This window comes from Bombus vancouverensis, chromosome 7 (genome assembly GCF_051014615.1).
Source record: "Bombus vancouverensis nearcticus chromosome 7, iyBomVanc1_principal, whole genome shotgun sequence".
NCBI classification, from domain to species: domain Eukaryota; kingdom Metazoa; phylum Arthropoda; class Insecta; order Hymenoptera; family Apidae; genus Bombus; species Bombus vancouverensis.
The window spans coordinates 5108735-5131016 of record NC_134917.1 but is presented as its reverse complement, the minus strand read 5'-3'; the positions used below and the strand labels follow the sequence as shown (position 1 = coordinate 5131016).

The following is a 22282-nucleotide window of genomic DNA, read 5'->3' as shown; positions in this document are numbered from 1 at the left end:
TGGCTACACAATATCATATTGTTCCTTCAGCCACTAATGAAGTCATGTAAATTGAATACAATTGGAAGCTTAATTGCATCATTGAAAACGATATCCCTCTCTAACCGAATTCAACGACGAATTTCGATGAATTAATTGGCGATTCAAGTCTCTGTTATACGAGCACACATTTTAATCAAAGTTGTGCTTGCGGCTTTTTGTTAATTATGACTTTTCGTTGATTATAAAATGACAACTTTTACACTGGAAACAGTGTGATTGATATTTAAAATGAATTTTATAGTTATTGTTATTATGCTAGATATTAGTAAATTATGAAATAGAAGAAGATATTCTATACTCATTATTAAAGTATACTGTACTGATTAAAAGTTCTTTCAAATTAAAAAATTCGGAGAAGTATTAATTTACTATTTTGATATTTTAAAAAATTCTCCGATAAACAGCTTTGTCGTGGCATTCATTTCTAATTAATAATAAGATTAGCAAATTATTCAATATAGATGCAATTGGAAATGTGATTCCAAATCCTTCTCTAGTAATGTATAATAAGTATATTTCAATTTAAAAAATTTTCTTTGGGTTCTAAATACTTCTTCTTTAAATTAATGCTTCTCACTGTATATTAAATAAAAAAAATATTATATAAAAATGTTCTGTTCTGTTAAAAAAATGTTTTGTATTTTCAATTTGCAATTTTACTTTACAAACACAATAGCTTTTCTAAACGAGTGAAGCTATGAATCGAAATCACAGGTCGCGATGGAAATCAGTCGATTTATGATATTCATGTGTGACGTACGGTTATAACTATCTGAGTTATTCACTGTCAAAGTTTGAATTCGCGTGTTACAAATCTAAGCACTTCCACTCCAACGTATTGTATAGCTCTTGTGCTATTTTACTGCGTTTTGTGTGAGTATATACTCCAATGCTATATACCGACTGTTCGAAAAGCACACTTCACATCGACAAAAACGTTAAAAACCTTTATTGAGTTATTTCCGTTCATTTTTTCATTTCCGCTATTCATGGTCGAGATTTAGATCAATGAGAAATTATGGAATTACGCTAAATTGCGTACTAATTTCCACACTCAATCAATTATGCTCACCATATCATTCACTAATTACACATTAATAAAAATATTGAAATCTTATTATAATATTACAATTAATAATATTTATTGCATGAAATTATTGTTAAACATAAGTTATTATTAAGAAATTTATTTGTTTCTTCAAATTCCTGCATCACATTCCAAAACAACCACATTATAGCATTACAGTATCAATCAAAATTCTCACAATCAGATTCCAGACTATGCTGTAATTCACTGGAGGAGTCAAACAAGTCTGCGAACAGAAAAGCAATTCCCTGGTCTTGTTCCTTGTTCCCGAGGAATTTTCTCTTCTTCAGCATCTCTCTCTCGTCGCTTTCTCCTCTTGAACAGCGTCCATCGGTCTCCTTCGGCCAAACTTCTCGTGTAGCCCCCGTAATTAATAGTTAGTTGGTTTTAAAGTTCAAGTTTCTCCTTTCTCGCTCGCCTTTCCATACATACACTACGACTTTCCATTAATCAATTTCTCCTGGGCGACAAGTTTACCTTATTCTGGTGTGTAACACTCCACTTTATTTACCTTGGTACGTCCGCAGGCTGGAAATCCTGTCGTCTTGTCGTTTTTCCATGTAAATCCGCCGTGCAAACGTTAATTTATTTCTCGACCAAGTATCGCCGCGGTTATTGAGAAAGCTTTACTTTCTTTGTTTTTTTCCTTAGTTAGCAAAAAATCCCTGCACGAAGAAAATTATATGCAGAATGTTTACGAAAGTCTCGAGATTATTTTCATTTAATTTGCTAAGATTGATAGATTCGTGGTTAAGAGTGAATTCTAGAGTAGTTATATTTTAAACTCATTTTTTATTTGTTTTATTCTTAAAAATCAAACTTACTAACGTAACTCATTTAAAAAGTTATTTCATTAATAATAAGAAATTGTTTTATGATTGTAAATTCAGCAAGCTTACATAAAAATAATTGATAGAACTTACCCACTAAGAAAGGAAGTTATGAGAAAATATTTGATCCACAAGAAGCTTCAACAAACGCCCTTCCAATAAGATTGTTGAACAAACTAAAAGGTACCTTCAATAAATCTTCTGAATAAACTAAAAAATGCAACGTAATACAAAATTTATAAAAAGAAGCACAGCCAATTTTTTTACTCTTGTGAACAAAAAATTTCTGCAAAAATGTTTATATTGCAATTTAAATACATAAAACATGCCGAGTTAACTGCATGAACATTAAAAAAGAACATCATGCTGTTATGCTCGTGAAATTTCATTCCGGTTTAAGTGTTTTTGTGCTGGCCCATTTAGTTTTGTGCAGCTCTTATTGCCAATGACAGAGAAACTCGAGAAGGAAGTAGGAACGTGACATTGTTTCGTGGTCGATGCACGCTGTCGTAAAACGATTTTAGATTTTACGCGTTGAATGTGGCTGATAGAATGGGCTTTGGTAAAAACCAGCCGGAAACAGCAGCGGCGGAAGCCTCTGACCGACGCGACGTGTCGGATGTGTCCCACTGGGATTTTGTCGAAATTTTCGGTAGTGATGTCCGTGCTCATTGTTTTGCTCTTTGTGTATCTTATCTTTTCTTTCTGCCTTTTTTGACAATAATGACAGCAGTTTCTTGCGATTACTTATTACTGTGCAAAAATAAAAAAAATGTATTGAAATTGCAAGCATGTTTTTTAAACAAATTATAATACATGTCTTCAGTAATCATTTTATGAATTATTAATTTGTTTTCTTATGTAATGATCGCTCCTATTTTATAAAAATTAAATCAATATTTGGCCTCATAATACAATAGAGGAGAAAATGACAAGTTTTTTATTAAATTTGCACATGATATTTATAATAATTTCTTTATTAAATCTCGTTAATTTATCAAGTACGAAACGAATTGTTATGACATATACAATACAAACGATGGAAATAAGGAAATAAGTATGGAGAAAAGAAAATTATGCTTTAATGATATATTTTTGTAATTTTTGTTGTAGTAGTTTTAAAGCAAACGGTATATATAAATTATACAAAAGTTACGGTAAAGATTTGTCAGGTACATCAAATAAGTTCAACTCGTGGGTCAAATAAAGTAAACCACACAATATAACAATATTTTATAAACAATACACATAAAATAATTAAATAAAACGAAAAAATAATTACGAAGTTTTTGAATATTATCTATTGAGAAGATAGTCTCTTGACTATGAAGACTCTTGTGTGCCCTGAACAATGCATTTTGTTTTAAATCCATATCTCAATTGGTTCTGAAGATATAACGTATGATAGACGTAAGTAAAAACGCAAAGCTGCCTGCAACGGTCCAATCCACATTTTTCCCAGGAAATGCGTACGCTTAGTAGTAGTAAGAGTAAAAAGAATCCAGACGCTGTCTATCAATGATCAGCACGCTATTAACGAGGTTGTGATTACGGTACAAGTGAGAGTCCGAGCGTGCGAGATAGACACCGATAGGGAATTATTACAAAAAATCGGTCCTCTTCAAACGATGATATTTCAACAACGGAAAGACGAATCGACATGAAGCAAAAAGTATTTTGCAGGAAAGAATTTATTTTTTTCGACGACACCAATAGAACTTTAATATTTCCATTGGCTTTACAACATTAACTATTTAAACTTTTAGTAGTTTTAATAGGTGTTATTTGTATATTTATGGTTTATTAGACTAAACGTATACATCTGTTTATTAATACCATTTATAATGGTACTATTAATAGTTTTTATAATAATCATAATGCAAAACTATGTGTATGTTGGAAAGTTTTGAACTAAACAATTCGATAGAAACTTTAGTAATTGATATTACATTAAATTATATTCGTCCATTAAATTATGTAAGGTGCATTGTTTTTAGTGTAATTCGTAGAATTACAATTAATTTTAAGTAATATTAATGAAATTGGTGCGCCGTAACAACTAACAAAAGCTCTGAATTTCATAAACTAGATACAAAATTAGAATTTAATATGTAAAACAGCAAGTGACCTATTTTTCACAGATTTGTTTATTACGAACGCATGGTATAAAAAATTAAAAAATAAATTGTAGAAAATAATACTTGAGATTGTTATTTTTCTTTACATTTTCCAATTTATTGGTTTTGGCATTGCTTCTAAGAGCTTTATTATGTAAACCTTAAACAAAATTTCATATTACAATATCTTAAGAATATCCTTTCGTGTAGTTGAACTCCATATCACCATAATTTCATTTGTATCCATATTACATACCGTTTTGACTGATGTAATCAGAAATTTCCAGTTCGAACGTTCTAAACGAGTTCCCACTTTTGGAACCAAAACGGGTATGTAATTGTACGATATTCGCTTTAAAGCAAGAAGTTCTCTTGGGTACGCGGTGGGAAAATTAATTGGGAAAACCAACGCAAATGCTGATGATGTCTCGAATGAAGGCAAAAGCAGACGGCTTCGTGATCTCCAATAACAATGATAAACGGTCGGTATGCAGATCTAGCGATCCGAAATTGTACTATGCATAACCTGGCGACATTTTGTGAAATTAGGAACGTATGTACGCCAACAGGCATGCGAAGGGTGTTCGGATCTGCATTGGCAATGCGACCAGCTTGAACGTTCACGTTGCAACTCTTTCCACGCAAATGCGACGGGCCATTATTTCGATTAAAATAGTTTCGATCGACCATTTGTAATTCCGTAAAAATTTTTAGCACATGTGAAATACTCTGACTGGAGATATAGCTGTAGTCTTTTTGCTTTTGAAAAAGATTTTGTTTTTAAAAAAGAATTCTAGAAAAACATCGCATTTTTGAGAGAGAATTGGGAGAAAATATTGATTTAATTTTCTCTCTTGTCAAAAAAATATAGATTGGGGTTAAGTAACTAGATTCGGTACAGTGATGGATTTGGAGTTTTTTAATGTTAAGAATTTGAAGAAATTGCTTAATATTCTCATTAAAGTATTGTGGATTATGTTGTGTAGGATAAAATAGGACCATTTAAATAACAATTCTATATTTTCTATAAACCAAATCAATTTCTGGAAATTGTTTAATATTATTATTAATTATCATTATTAAAGTATTGATCTGTGTAAGTTCTGAAAGAAGAGGAAAAGAAAGAAATAAATGGAAAAGGCGATAATTAATTTAAGTACGGTGAAACTGAACCTTCTTAAGCTCAAAAAGATAAGAAATGGTTAATACTGTTAAAAGGGGAAATATCTAACTTCAAAGAAACTCTATTCTACAAAAAAATAACAAGAATAATACAGAATTCTTAATCAGAAAAACAGATAGAACTTAATATGTCAAATTAATACATCAGATTGTAATTCTCTCTCTCTCTTTCTCTCTCTCTCTCTCTCTTTCTCTCTCTCTCTCTCTGAAAATCAAAGACATTACAAGAATAAATTTATCAGTAGAATTTTTGCAAGAATCTTACGAATTTTTGTGATCTAACGATCAACCAGGAAACGTCAAAATCGTCGAAGGATTCTCATGTGGGAAAATCAAGATTTTTGCAACGGAATTGACCCTGCAGCTATTACACGGTCTTATTAACGCGAAGGTAGCCTCGTCTACGCCAAAGGTCTCGCGAAATTTAGGGGGACAGCTTCAGCCTGCCAGATTCCATGACTATATCTCTCGTTGATGGAACGTTAGGGGACAATAATTGCCTGACTGGACTGGACCAACCTTCTCTAGCTCGCTTCCTGGTCCTATTGAAGGCTTTATTGCGCGCTCTGCCAGCCTCTCAATTCAGTAGAACGAGTCGACGACGTCAATCCGCATGTCAGATTGTACAAAGATTTCGGGACATTGTCACGACTGCTCGCTTGATTGAACGTTCAATGTAGGTTCATGTGAATTATTGACAGAAATCTATGAGGAACTACATGTGAACTATATGTTAAAATATTGTGGATTGTTTTATAGTTTGTTCGATACAGGATGATGGTTTAAGCGGATGTCTTCCTTAATAGAAATGGAAATGGAAATATATACGATATATAAATTGTACAAAATTTATTTCATGATATTTATAATAATTTTTATCTGTTGTTAATTGTTAATCTTCTTATAATCTTTGGAGATTCCTTACGTTTTTGTTTTATTTGAAAATATTTCTTAATTTTGATGGATACATTGAAAAGAAAAGAAAATGATATTTCCAAATCTTTCTAAAAATGAGGTAACACAATGGGCCGAAAACGATTCCAGGGTCGGAGCGTGCATTAAGTGGAGTTTTTAGTATTCAAAGGATGAATCTGAGTACGAGATTTAATATTCTATAAACGGGACGTAGAAGGTAAGCTTTGAACAAATTCCAGTTTCGAGCCGAAGTTTCTAAGAATAAAGTTGTATGAAACTGGAACCTTCTTTTAAAGAGAAAATGTCTAATATTTACTATTAAAAATTATTTATCAACTATTATATTATTATATTATAATAAGTAATTTATATTAATAATTAATTATAATAATAGTTATTAATATTATAATAATTAATTATAATTAATAACTAATAAGTAATTTATATTATATATTAATATTTTTTATTTATTTGTTACTGAAAAATTTTTTTATTAAGTTGAAAATTTGTATTGTCAAGAAGAAAAACGTTAATATACTACATAGATATTTAATGATTTAACAATTAAGATTTAGTAACAGAAATCTTTAAAGAGATTAAGAGAGAGCATACTTTTGCATACACAAATCTATGTTTACAATTCTTACCAGAGAGATAAATTGGCTTCGTGTTAACTAAAGAAGCTAGCTTTAAAACTGTAGCTCGCAAAACGGAAGGACTTGTGATCCTTGAAGAGCCACTTATTCGGGGCAAAAAAGTCAAGAATATTACACAGGAGCTAATTGAAGTTTACTTAAGTTAATCGAAATTCTTCTGTCTCTTTGAGCCTCGCTTTCTTTTCTTAACACTTCATACAAACGAACTATTTATCAATTTAAATCATTACCTCAAATCGATCTACTCCGGTACCATATTCTGCAATGAAAATGATATTTAGAGAGAACATAGAAATAACAAAATTTAACAAATTATTTATTATATTTTTCTTGTTTTATACATGTCCATTCTCTTTTTGTTTAAAATTAATTGAAATCTGAATTAGAAGATTAATAGTAGATTTATTAAATGATTAATAGTCGACTTTCAGCGTTACTTTGTAAAAATATTTTTACATTATTACGGAGTTGTCACGTAATACCTACGTAACTGTACCTATGAAACTTAAGTAATATAATACCTACATAACGTACAAACTTCTTCTGTTCTTGTAAGTAGGAAATATACAACAGTCGGCTATTAGATCGTTCTATTACACAGAATGAAGCGCATAAAAAAAGGTAAATAAGCTAAAAATTTTCTTGATATTCTCTTGCTTAAAAATTCTTGTTAAGGAAATTCGAGAATTTGGGAATACAAATAATTGACTATATTTCTCACACAACAGTTATACATCTATATTACACTCTGAAGAACGTCTTGCACGCACGCTTGTCGCCAACCGACTATCCTAGATTCTTCTAACATCTGGCAACAGTCTTTTGTCTCCACTAAGACCTTGACGCCCTCTAACCCTTACACACACACTCTCATGTACAGTGTAAATGTATCACTTCCCTAACAATTCTAACAAAAGCTCTCTATAGAGCTCCAATTTCAATTTTTAAAATTTTCACTTAAGCCATCACAATTGTTTATCAAGCAAATATCAGTAGCACGCGTGACGAATGATTCCATTCATGATCAAACCGAAAATGCATTACCCATTTTGAACTTTATTTAATTAATTGCGTGTTCATTGTGCTCGGATTCTCCATTGAATCTACACATTCAAACGTTCCTCTTGTCATCGTTAGCACGCTATCACACGATTGCAATAACCTGCGTATAGGTACAAGTGCATCAGTGACGTTTAATGCCTCTTAGTCACAAGCTGTGAGGGTGGTCCAACGAGGACCTGTTAATACCACGGTTTCAAGAGGTTTGTGCAGATCGAAGAGACGAAAGCCGCACGTGCTAGCTATAAATTACACGTTCTCATAATTATCCAAGCCGCGGTAGCTCGTACACTCTCCATAGGAAATCCTGGACAGCGGAGCGCCAGCTTATTACGCGAGCTTGTATGTTAACGGCAAATGCGATCTGCGTTGATAAGCCTCGATACCTTTGTCGCCACGACGCGTCAATACCCTTGTTATTTACCATTATCTGTCTTACTTTCTGTGTGTAATAGGTTGATTATAATTGAATTTTATGAACATTGATAGAGCTTGTTACAGCTTAGAATACATTTACATGGCTACAGATAATGATATTGGGATGCTTTCGGAATTGTTAAGATTGTATCTACAATATTTTGAAGATGTTATGGATTTGTTGGATTTGAAGGTAAGTGACAGAATTTCGGATTCAGAATAAATTGCTTTAGTTTGATTTGAGTAAAAAAATTATCTTGAAGTGCATATGGAATTGTGGAAATTATATTCTATGTGTAAAGAGTGTGTTATTGCTAAGTTGGATGGTAGAATTTTGGGTTTAGAGTAAATCGTTTTAGAGATAGATGAGAAAATGAAGATAATAGTTTTTGTGTTTGAGCAAGATTTTAGATTTGGGATCAGATAAATGTGAAGTAAAAGATGTAGTGTGTTAAATACTACAACGATGCTTATTACGATCATATTATTATGACCATAAAATACCTCAAATCGATCACAATTCCACACAAAAACACTAATTATAAGTCGCTTTTCCATTGGAGAGATTTATAGCTCGCGTCCATCTAGGAAACAGCATGTACAATACACATGATCAGGTAGTAGCGCGCAAAAGTTGAACAGTAATCGAAATTGAAAGGCGCAGACTATTTTAGCTATTATCACTGGCTAATACCCTATTAAAACTTAATTCCTATCGTACATGTTCGACTTACAATGGAATTACTCCTACAACTTCTACCATTATAATAAACAAAGAAACAGCAAACAAAAGCAAACGTTAAAACGCGTTTTACTGATAGATAAGATCACCTCTTTTATGTTGCTTTTTCGATTGTTTTTCGGACGCGATATAAGCTCTCGATATTGTATTTAATTACATGGTGGACTAGGCTTTTCAGTGCGATACGGACTGAAATACGGAATCACGACAACAATAGGCGGGCTGTAATAAAATCGCTTGCGCGAATACGTATTCGATAACTTGCTTTTCGGGCTAATGGTAACTACTACTATTAATTGCAAATCGCATCAGCCATTTGCTATTTCGTTGTTGGTCCATTAATTGGAATGTTCTTTTTCCCCCTTCCTGTTATTCGTGTCTAGCATTGTTTCCCGTGTGTTTTCACGCCACCACCTTTTCTTCTCCTGCCCTTTGTCCTCCGAAATGTCTTTAGATCTTTTGTTTACATTTTTTGTAATTATTACATAGGGCATTGCCGATGTCTACAATTTACGTATTTGTTTCAGTTTTACGATTTTCATTTATCTATCTTTCAAATAAGATAGGATAACTGTAGTATCTGGATTTTTGCAATGAAAGATTTCGCGTATACGTTTGCACTTCATAAATTTACAAGTAACTAGGACACTTGAATTACGATATGATGTAGTGTGGGTTAGGCGACCAGAGTAGGAAGATTAGATGATTGAAATAGAGCCCCATTAATTTTCGTTAAATATATCTTTTCATATTTAATTCAACGTAAGAAAAAATATAAGGTTGGACCCCTTTTAGTGTAGATGAAATTGAGATTGCTTTAAATAAGATTTTTAGGAAAATGTCTCCCCTATCATTTTATTTTTACATTTAAAAAACCTACTATGTTCTAAATAATTTTCTTGTATTTCCATAAATATTATACAAGAAATATTTCTTATGTAGATATGTATAAATACACAGATGATCTTATTTAGATTGTTTATTCTATATTTAGAATTTCAAATACCTATAATGAAGTTGTTCAAAAGTTTACATAATTAGTCAGAAGTATGCTGATTTCATTTCCAAAAATTTTATACAATTTTAAACTAATTTTCCTGCAATGTATCACAGGCAAGGGGATTTTAAGAACTTGTGTACGTATTTCGCAGATTATCAAAGGCCGTATATTGACTCGATTAGTTAGCTATTTGCAAAGTTTAGAACCTGAAAGTTCTTAACTATTAAGAGCTTGTTTAAGAGATCTTTTATGGAAATTTGTGCATTATACTTCAAAGTGATTCTAATAATTGAATTAATGATAATTACTATAGTTTCTGAAAGTATACATGTCAAGTAAATTTATAACAATAGCTATCATATATGATTAATTTAACATATAGTCAGTGAAGATAATAACATATCATACTACAGGAACTATTACATGTAACAATGGGATGAAATGCAGTAATGTACCAACGTGAATTACATAACATAATACAAATAAGTCAGTGACATAATTAAGGATAACAATAGGACACATATAGATAATATAGAATAAAGTACAATACATAGATAAAATATAGTTGTCACTTCGAGTACTAATAATACCTAATAAAATACTGAAAATTAATTAAGTAAGGAAAATCAGTTTAATTCTTCTTTTTCACATAACGCGAGAGAGATTATGATAATATAATAAAAAATAAAAATAAATATTGTCTCAAATATAATTTTAAGCGTTTTTTCAAGAATGCAGATCTCGGATTATATCTGTAAAATAAACGAATCTTTTGCCGACCGTATATTGCATAGTTGTATGCATATCTATCTACTGATCATCGACAATGTCAACGTTGGAACAATGGTAGTTGCATCTCATTTCCCTTGTCGTATTTCCTTTGTTGTATTACCTTCAGCCAATTCTAATGGGTCCGCGGGGATTATAGCTTCTAGCTACTAGTCAGCGTAGTATACAGAATCGAAATAACTTAAGCTCATTATCGTACTACCTGCTACGAAATTAATATGAAACCGTGGTAGCAGTCACGCTTGAGACGAATAAGAAAATATTGTTCATATGTGATGTTTCCTTAGAAAGAATTTAAAGCATGAGAATAATCACGAGAATATTTAAATTTAAATGAATCTTAGTAATTAAATTTTGATAATACTTTTAAAAATCTGTAGCTTTTTAATAATTTTAAGAATCTATTAAATATTGATTTATGGATTTTGTTGAAAATGACAACGTGAGTTCGTGCTCGCCATCCATATGCAGATGCGTTAGTTATAAGAAATAGTAACTAGAAAATAATCCTAGTTACAATTTTGTACGCGCGTGCAATAAAGGTTTTTTTTGGCTCAGAACGGTGTGATAGATTTATCCATTCAATAAAATAATAACTATTGTGATCCTACCTCTGAGTATAGAAATAACAACAGATTTGTTAATATTTTATTATTTGTCAAAGTACAATTTTTACATTTGATTCTTTAAATAAAACTTTATAATGTAAAAACATTATATAATCTTTAAAAGATTTAAATTATGCATACGAGTTTAGACTACTTTATAAGCTCAAAAATTTCCAATTAAAAAGTGAAGCCTTATACGTTTTGCTTGTGATTTCTGGTTGTAAGCTGTGCCCTCTTTTAAGAGTATTTTAACATTTAATCAGTATTACAACTATACGGTATTATAATGGATCTGGTATTTTACTTCACTGCAAAAGAGCATAGTTGAATATCCAATGTACACTAACGTAGCCTCTGTCAGTTAAATATAATGTACGCATGAATTTGTGAAATAATGTATGAAGCTACAGACTGAGATTTACAATATGCAAACTTTCTTATAATTCATCATTTAAGTGGCTTTAGAAATAATTTCTAAAATATATTTTTATATCGTTTATCAATTGAATATGAATTATAAAAACTGTAACGGGTTATATAAATTGAAGACTGCTAGGACTTTTATCTTTTCCAATCACAGTGAAATTGCAACTGACGATTTTATATATTATATATTTTATATTTATATTATATATTTTATATATTATAATTCTAATATAAATTTTTCCAATACCTACAATATTTTTACAAAACTTTGTAAAATATAGAACTTATTCTTTTTTACTAAAAAAAGTAACTTTTTATTCTGTCTTACAACTATATTGTTCACTATTATATTTAAACTCGTCAATTTCGTGGAAATATCAAACATTTCACGCTCATTGTGTTTCATTTCATCGTCATCCAAGAAAGACAAATGGAATTTTTATTCAATATCTCATGGAAACAGAACACCTCTTCGTTGTATCACCGTCACATCGATGCATCTTCCCTGACCTCGCATTTTCTCTGTTCCATTATCCGCGAACGGCGGAGTTATAATGTATCCGGTTCGGTTAAAGCATCGAAGCTGTGCTTGCGGTGCCAAAGCTAGCGTAACCCATTGTACCGGCCAACACCGCAACACTGGTGTTAAATTGCAATTATTAATTGCAGTAAGTAAACTATACGAGGGGTTGCTACTTCCAACTCTCGAGACTGGTGGTTTAGTCGCGTCATAATTTCGCGATAGCTTCTGTTGTGTATTACACGAACTATGCCACCCTATCTGTTCGGATAACTACATTTTTATTATACTTCTGCTTTGGGGAAATTTTTTGGAAGTGATTTTTATGAAGATTATGATGGACATAAAAAATAATCATATTTATTTTGGCATTTGTATTCTAATTAATTAACTGAAGAGGCTGTTGCAGTAAAGACAGCTCCGATGATTTAAGTAAAGCAAAAAAAAAAAAACTCAAAATCAAGCAAAATTAAGTCACTTTTCCAAACGTGCTATAAATTGACAATTATAAACTATTATTTGTAGTAATAAATCTTTTCACTCTTGAAGATGGGATTTGTACCTTTTTTTCAATAAATACAATTTAAATGTTGAGTTGCTTATTGCTTATTACTCTGCAAATCCTTCTCAGGTACAGATTACTTGTAATTTTTAGTATCACAAATTAATAATGGATAATTTCAGCTCCAGCATTTGACTAGCTTCTATGATAAAACATTCTAACGAACAAAAACTAATAAAAAAATTATTGTACAGTTTGAGTCCTGAAAAGCATATAAAGAGCATACAGGCGCTAATATTGTATTATTAAACATCTGCACGTATATCATAAATTTCCGAATGATAACAAAATTAAAATAAAAGTTAAAAAATTTCTATTCTTAAAGCCTCTTCTTTTAGATTTATCTCCTAGAATAATTTTCATTTAACAAACGGAATTCTCTCGGGTGCAAATATCAAATCAGAAAGTCAACTATGTAATATCCCTAAAATATAATAGTTATTTGCGGAATAGGAACATAATTTTGTAGGAAGATGAGCGGGTTACTTGTAAGGGCAACATGTGCTCCACATAGTTTAGCGGAGCTGTTTCTTTATGTCGGGTCACGAAAGCAAATCTCGTTTGACGTAAAACGCGACAAAATTATCTGCGGGCATTTTCTCTTACGTATTTCTACACTACATTATAGTAGGAATGCAGTTGATAAATAGTACGAGGAGAAAATAAAAAAAGAAAGGATGCCACGTAAAATTTCAAGGAGATTCAGCGCCTGCTAAAATTGCAAATTTTTCTGAAAAATGTTATCTTCGCTGTTTCGCGAAGAGAAAGAGAGAGAGAGAGAGAGAGAGAGAGAGAATGTCTCTCCAAATTGAAATGTAACTTCAAAGCTGTTCGAAACTTACGAAAGTTTGTTATAGTTGGTCATGTTCTCAACATTTACACAGAAATTCGTAAGTTTATACGAGAGCTTCGTCTGCAATTAGAAGTTGAAAAGGTTATTAACTTTGGACTGTGTTAATTATGCGACAAATGTATAGCGTATCCTTATTGATCTAATTGTGAGAGTAAATATTGAATTTAATCGCCATTTCTTTTCAGGATTTGCGAATTATTTATGGTATCATTGTTTTCATGGATTTATTATCCTTTTATTTGTTTTTGACTCCTTACAATATGATAATTGTTCTGAAAGAATTTTTCAATTCCAATAGTTATCAAAATTACTTATTTTATGAGTAAATTCTCACGAAACGGGTTTACAGGTACTTAATAAATGGTTGACATTTTTTCCATGAAAAATTAGTCTTTCTATAAACATATTTTCAAAATTTAAAAAACATTTTAAAATTGAAAAGCATGTTGTCCTTACAACATACAAATTATTGACGAAGAAGAAGTTAAAGAGAATTCTGTTTTCATGTGTTTGCATTCAACTATGTTCTTAATACATGCTATCAATTTTTTCAAGAAATTCAACTAGTATTTAGTAATCAACTTCCATTGTATAAGTAGTGCACGTAATGATAATTCAATGGCCATTTGCAATTTTCTTAAACTTTGTTAAGCGATAAAGAAAGAATTTTTTCTTCGCACCAGTACGCGAGATCACCTAAATTTTTACGCTTCGCCTAAAGATATATCTTTTATCTTCGTCGGGAGAGTCGCTTAAGCTTTTATTCTGTCATCACGTTGCACTTCAAGATAAAGCGACTCATACGACGACGTTGCCTAAGAGGCATTTATGAAAATCATATTTTTTCAACAACTATCAATCTTTCATGTGCCAAAGAAATTTAAAAATATCACATTTTCGAGACTGAAAACTAATTTTCGTAATACATATGAGTATGTGTACTTTTCTAGCAGGAAAGTATTTATAACAATACGTGCAATAAGGAAAATTTCAAGTGCAAATTTAATGTTGTTATCATTATAATCGCGGTTTTTAATTGAAAAAGTATTTTCAAAATATTATTGTCAAAAATATACATATAACGGATGCAGAGAGCCTTTATTGATGCTTATTTTGTTTTAGTAAATCATTTTCTTTTTAGTTCATTTCTGTCTTTCCATACAAAAGCCAATATTTGCAAAGTATTCTGAAATAATAAAAAAATGTAATTTTAGGTTGATGATGCAATGAAAAGCACAGAAAAAGTTAAGGAAGAATTCAAAAGAAACAACCTAAAATATAATTTTCCATAGCTTTTGATCTAATTCTTAATATACTTGTACGTGTACTTGTAGATTTCACAAAATTAATTTTCTCGGAAACGAGGTCTTGCGTAAGAACTTCATTCTATATCTGCTATTTATATATGCCACCATTTTGCATATATATGCATATGCATTTATGTTACCATTGAAAGCACACGCTATACAAGATCTTCGGGAGTAGATGATAGAAAATTTAGGAAAAATTTATTTTCTCAACAAGAACTATAATTTGGTCGATTTTTTAACATCAATAACTAATAGACAAAACTTCAAACACAATATTTTGATTTTTCATCTTCATCTTATTTAGTCTCGTAAAACCACCTTTATAATTTTTTATTATTTCTTATCAAGCATTTAATATGAATGATAAAATAAAGTTATGCACATAACAGTATGGATGTAATTCTCCACACACGTATAATTTATGCAGACAACCATTATATACGTAATTGTGTCGACTTTTTAATTCAGTGTCACGAAATCCAGATCGATTTATCAACGTATCGACAGAGTGCTAATTTTATCGCAAATTTTTACATGCCAGAGTAACTCAGAATATGTTGTGCAACACGTTCGCGTCAGTGCGAGACACAGATTTCGTCCGTTTGAAATGGAATTGCATACGCGATGCGGTATATCGATAGCGTAGCCATATATCGAAGTCGAACATTATGCGGCCGGAAATAAATTGACTACTGTCAGATTATGGAACAGGGAATCTTATATGGCTGACAGAAACTAATATTATTTCATTTCCGTTGTTTATATACGTAGACGAAAAAGTTGTTAATGAATTATGTTATTTATGGTTTGAAAACATTCATATGTTTATAATATTACTATTGGTTAATGAGAAGGTTACTGGATATTTGAATGTTTCATCGAGTGATTTTTTAATAGGTGTATTCCAAACAATTATTATTTAGGCTGAGTGTTAACTATACAACTAGTTTGTAGAAATTACATTTAATCCTTTCTATAAGAAAAAATTTATTTACGTAACTAAAATTCTTCATTAAAATAGTAACACTTAAGAATATTTATTTTTTCTACTACTACCATGAGGTAAAGCAAGAACCATTTTCTACATCAAGGAGCAACTATAAATATTATCACCAGTAAAAATCAATTTCATCCATGCAACACAAACTGAACTATAAAAAGCAATAAGAAGAGGAAACGTTTTTGTAAACAAAATTCCTTTGATACTTCTGTCAACTCTACATTGCATTAAAGTATTTCTTGAAAATAAAAAATATTTGTGCCCTAAATAATTATAAAACATGCACAATAGAAAAGTAATTAAATAACAAACAAAACGAAAACATAGGAGACTCTATGAAAATGAACAGCCAGGTAAGAAATAAAGCAAGAAGTGCGCATAAACATAGTGGCTGAGTTTCAGTAGAGGATTTCACTGCTGCTAAATGAAACCCCGAAAATGCGTGAAAAATTCGAGTTTCTTATGTTTCTCATTCAGCTTGAATTTATTGTTAGAACCTCATTAACCGCGATTCATTCCATTCCTCTGGTTACAGTACCACGAGCTGTGTTGAAAGAACAATACCAAGGCGACGTGGAAATGGACGAGGTGGATTTGATGCATCAATTTGAGGAGGGATTCGACAGGGCGGACTTCAGGGCTGAGTTCAGTCCTAGTCCGAACCTCGAAGGGCCACAATCTCAGCCTAGGGACAACATCTCCCGGAATTTCCCTACGGTCAGCTCATCCCCGCCGCGAGCCAGAACTAACAACGACGGTGAGTAACAAGTATTAGTTGCTTCCTCTTCCAGAACTTGTTCCAGGACAAACTAACTTCCATAACGTATCGTTCGAACTATTTCTCACCGTCTTTGTTGCGCTATTATATACATACACGCCAAATTGATTCGACGTCTATGAAAAAAGTTGATGGTATATATAAAAATAGAAACTTAGAAATAAAAACAAACTTAAATTCAAAAATGAGAAAGAAATTTAGGAATTCGAAAGAAGATCGTAGTTTTCATAAGATAACTTAAAGAGATGATGTAAATTTCTCTAATTTTATACATAAATATTTGAACTAATGTTTCATACTATCAAGTGCAAAGGATTCAACATTGTGTGCCATATTATATTACCGTCAAATTAATAAATATTACATAGAATCGTTAAGTACATTTACTGAAATAAATTAAACATTTACACAATATCGTGTTTAATCGTCTCCGACTGAGTTCCATCGTATGAATTTGGCGTTCTCATCTTACTTTTAAATTTAGGTTTCGTTAAGAATATTTTTCGTAAAAGGAGGTTACAGCAGTAAAATGATCTACTTTCTTATCAAATTTAAACGAGGGTAATTCTAAACAATTTTTATAAATATATTCCTGACATCAGTAAACAGAACATATTCTTAATTCTACCACAATATACATAAAGAAGAAAACTAAATTCAGAATAATCTTACTGCTGTGATTCCTTCTTAATTGATTTTCAGCAAACTTAGAAACTTTCCTTATCACACTGGCACACACGCTTGCTTGATGCACGATTCTCCACCTTAGCATGCTCCGTTAGGCCCGCACTGACACATTGCATACGCATGCACAAACGCGAGGCATTAGTGTAACCAAAGTCGTTAGCAATGCGAACATTAACGCTCGAACGTAATTAAGGTTAACGTAACACCGATATCGCGTTGCTTTATGATTTATATACATGTATGTATATCTCTATATATACAACTCTTATATCGGTATCTGGTCCGCGCTAGTCCACGACTACCAGCTTTCCAGTTTTGGCTAATAACGTTAGCGGTTTACCCAATGCTAATAGGAAATCGATAGCGTAGGATTTGTAAACTGGAGAGGCGCACGTCGTGTTGCGGCCACCGAAAATAGGAGTCCACATGCAGTAGGCGTCCTTGCTCAAAGCGTGATACGGTTTCTGGAACCCGGTCAACGATCGGTCAACGGAGGACCTCTGCGTTCTGATAATTGCCAACCATTGTTTGCTGTCGTGCATGGAATGGGACATTCCCCGTCGCCACGGTGAATCGTTCTTTTGTGTGAAGAAAATGAATCGAACTGTCTCAAGAAGTAGCTCTCTAGTAGACTTTTGTTCCGTTTAAGTCGATTCCTTGAATTAGGAAAAATTGATTTTAGGAGGGAGTAGTAGAGATATGATAAATTAGATCTTTGATCTAATTTCTGAGTTTGTGGTGCTGGAATTTGAATAATATTATTTGAGAAGAATTGAGTTAGGATTAAATACTATTAATTTCTGGTTGTTACCGCTATATGATCTGTTCCGCGTACACATTCTTGTGTATAAATCACAAAATGTGTGTTAATTTTAAGCAAGTAATCAAGTCTTCAAAACAAAGTGTAAGCCAGTTTTCTCTATAACGTCGTTAGTAAGTATCAACTTTATTTTATAATCAAAATATCGATTTATGCCCACCCTAAGTATGCTAAGTGAATAACAATTTTATTGGTATCGGAAATTATGAATATTTGAATATGTATAAGAAAGTAGAGGTTTCTATTTTAGTGTATTTCGATACATGAGCATACAGTGTATTAATAATTACAGGGATTGAAGTACAGTTATATTTAATACGTCTACATTATGTATGTGTCTTTTAATCCACATTCAAAACCGTGAATTCTATAGAAAATTGCTTAGAAATATTTGGCAAAATGAAATAAGATAATTATGGTAAAGTGAAAAATAAATATACTATTGTACCATTCTCAGCGTTTTATCTAAAAAAGTGATACTAACAAGGAATTCATTGATACGATAGCTTAAGATAATGAAAGAACAACACTATTCAAATTCCAATATTCCAATATTCAAAAATGAAACTAAGAGAGTCACGGAGCGAGTTAATTAAAATTTTTCGCAAAAATACGTTTTTCATCTGAATATACTTAGGCTAATTGGTTTTGTTCTTTTCTACGTCAATGTACGAGTGAAGAGATATTCAATTCCCTGCAAAGACTTGCAATGTACTATCACTGAAACTCGGCAGATGCTGGAAAACGAGATATCTGACAGACGTCGATCTCTGTTGTCCAGGATAGCATAGCTGCCATTACTTCAGAAACATGGTACGTGTAATTGGTGGACTGGTATTATTAATAGTAATAGTGAATTGCGGAGACTTCAGGCAGAAATAGTTCGACGCCATGTCTGACCAATATAGGACGTTACTAATACTGTTCGAACGAGTGCGAGAAAACTCAGGCAGAAAGTCTAACATTAAGAATAAAATTTTTTCCAGATATCATAAATTACTCAAACTCTTCGTTAAAACTTATTCAACTAGTATTAATAAATTATCATTAATTTCTATAAATCTCCTAATTACACATATCTTATAGTTTTAAATTATATATAAAATTAAAAAATGTCAATTATATCACATGCATATGACAAGTTATTTTATAAATTTTTTTAAAAAAATATGATAAGTGGAATAATATCTAACATATAAATAACAATAATAATATAGCATTACGAATGCCATACTCATCTATCACATTAAACTGTCAAGGAATTAATATTTCAACATATAGAATCTCATTGTTATTCGAAGCTGATGGATGTTCAATTCTAATTTCAACAGTTGCTCCTATACGAAACTCAGTATTTCGACAAACAATTTCTACATTCATCCGGTTTATGTGACAACTATCTGTACATCCACAAGCACAGGAGTCACATCGATAGGGTCCCATAGAACAACCTGTGCATTTCCAAATTAATTCAGACAATTACGCCGCCATCCATACTCTCGTTATTAAGATCCGATGCATTACCCTTCCTCTCTTGTTTCGCACTGAATACGTTTCTCTGTGAATTGAAAAAGAAGTACGGAGCCACCCCCGCTCGGAGTAAACAATACGCGCCGAGGTACACTAGAATTTTTCCCTAAGTGCTTTCGTCTCTCGTTTTTCGGCCTGCTCGACAAAACTTCCATACGAAACACGACTTGAACGTCACGAGACGTGTTCACAACACCGTGGCTTTTAATAATGAGCTGATAGAACAAAATCGTCGTTTCTTTGTGCTTCGTCTGCCCACATGAAACTTTTTCCCCACGTTTCGTCTTAGCGAAAGAAAATCGTACGATCAAGGTTCAAGGATCAAGTTTCTTAATCGTGGTTTCACGGACTTTGAATTTGTAGTCAGGATATTTTAAAATAATGTAAGATTTTTTCAAGTTTAGTTAAGTAACAAAACATGTTTTGGCTAATAGGGTCTTTCTGGATTCAAGTGAGATACATTTAAAATATGTGGTTTTTTGAACTGACCGAGTCTGTGTAATTTATATAGACTTTGACGCAAGTATACATAATTGAAATGAGTTTTATGGTCTGGTATAGCAGCTTCTCGTAGAGCCTTTGTTTTCTTAAATTACAGTGATTAAACTAAGGTAATTAAGATTTATGACGATTTCTCTTACACCACCATGATTCGCAGCCAGTCAATCTTACGAACCTTAATTTCAACAAATGAATTTTTGTTATTCTTCTTCGTGATTAGCGCACAAATTATAACCATCTGCATACATGTTCCAATAAATATGGAAACTAGGTCCACACGGAATCCAAACATAACCATATAACTCGAACCGAGGCACCCACCCGTCGGCGTCGCTCCTTAATTAATCATCAAGCAAATTTACTCAGCTCCGGCCGAGGTGTCGACGATATTCTCGTCCCCATCCTATGCTATTTCATTTCAAATATTTATCGTTTGGCTCGGCCAATTAATTCGACGACGATCTTCTGACGACGCGTGCCCCCGATGATCCTCCGGGGTGCGATAACGAGCGAATACGTCGTCGTGAAGCAGAAACTCGACGAGATAAAACGGTCTGTTCCACGTTCGCGATTGAACCACCGACAAAGGGAGCCTCTCGTTGTTCGGAACTTCGAAAGCGATTTCACCGAGCTAATTTCCCGTCCACTGATTCCTTTAAACGGGCTCGCGTCGCCACTGGAAAAAGCATCGAGGGGATGGATGAAGGAAGAATAGAACTGAAGGAACAGCTCGCGAAAACGAGCAGAACTTCGAATCGAAGGAAGTTTATTAAAGTGAAATAAAATATTGAAGCGAATGAATCTTGTTAATTACTAAGAAATGTAATATCGTGATGTAATATGTTCACAAAGAGTGGACAATAGAGATGTTAATCAGACAGAAAAGACGATTGTGGCTTAACTTGAACTATTCATACCAGACGTACAGAAAACAGCGCAATCCACACTCTCTCGGCAACGCCACTCGCAACCTCCGTCTCCGCTCGACTCGCACTCGGCTTCTCGACTCGCACTCTCGTTCTCGACTCACACTCTGTTTCTCGACTGACCCTTTCTGGCCGTTGTCGCATTCTGTTGTCCTTTTCCTAGGCCCACCGCACACGTGTTCCGCAGACGCTCGTGGCCAGGGTCACGTAGGTCTTTTCCACGAAACTATGCACTTGAAAAGACCGATGACACATTGATGGGCCCGACGGCGCCTCGGCTCTCGCGACACTGTTCATAGTTCGTCCGATATTTCCCAGGCCTTTCGTCCACGATACTACATTCGGCCATCCTGCAATAACATCTGCCCTCAGATGTTGCCTTCTATCTCGCTGTCATCAGATGCGTCACTTTCGGCATTTAGGACCCAAGGTTTCATAAAATCGAGGTGTGCACGGGTCCTTCCTCAGGTACTGCTTCGCACGCTTTCTTCTTTTCTTGTAATTTCGCAGGTTCCCTTCTAGCTTACCTATGTTTCGTTCGGTTAAGCTACAGTCAAGGCAGTTGGATACCACGTGTTCGACCCTTTCGCGTAACCCCTTGAACCAGAAGTCCTTCTTGACCATAGCTTCTGTTTTGGTAACCTCGAAATGCCCACGCTCGTGCGCTTGCCTGACTACCTGAGCCCGCATCGCTTTCGATACTACTATTAGCACATCGTCCTCATACTCCTTATACAAAATATTGTTTCTTACTACCTGCCCATCGGCCTGACTGCACGTTGCGGCGTCCAAAATCCTACGGACTTCGATGTCCTTGTTCTGTGCCCTTCTCAACCGTGCAATCAGCCCGTCTTCACTCTCCGTTACATACATAGTGCTCGGCAGGGGGTTCCTACTCGGAGCATCTACATGCTGCATACTTTTC

At 33.0% G+C, this 22282-nt stretch overlaps 1 protein-coding gene across 7 annotated transcripts in view; it reads left to right on the top strand.

Moving 5' to 3' along the window:
• LOC117164223 (uncharacterized) overlaps positions 1-22282 on the top strand; it is a 335191-nt gene that overhangs the window by 280866 nt on the left and 32043 nt on the right. For all 7 annotated transcript variants that reach the window (XM_076619721.1, XM_033347140.2, XM_033347142.2 and 4 more), the window contains one exon: positions 16651-16872. In XM_076619721.1, coding sequence (XP_076475836.1) covers positions 16651-16872 — 222 coding nt within the window. The remainder of the gene's footprint in view (positions 1-16650; positions 16873-22282) is intronic.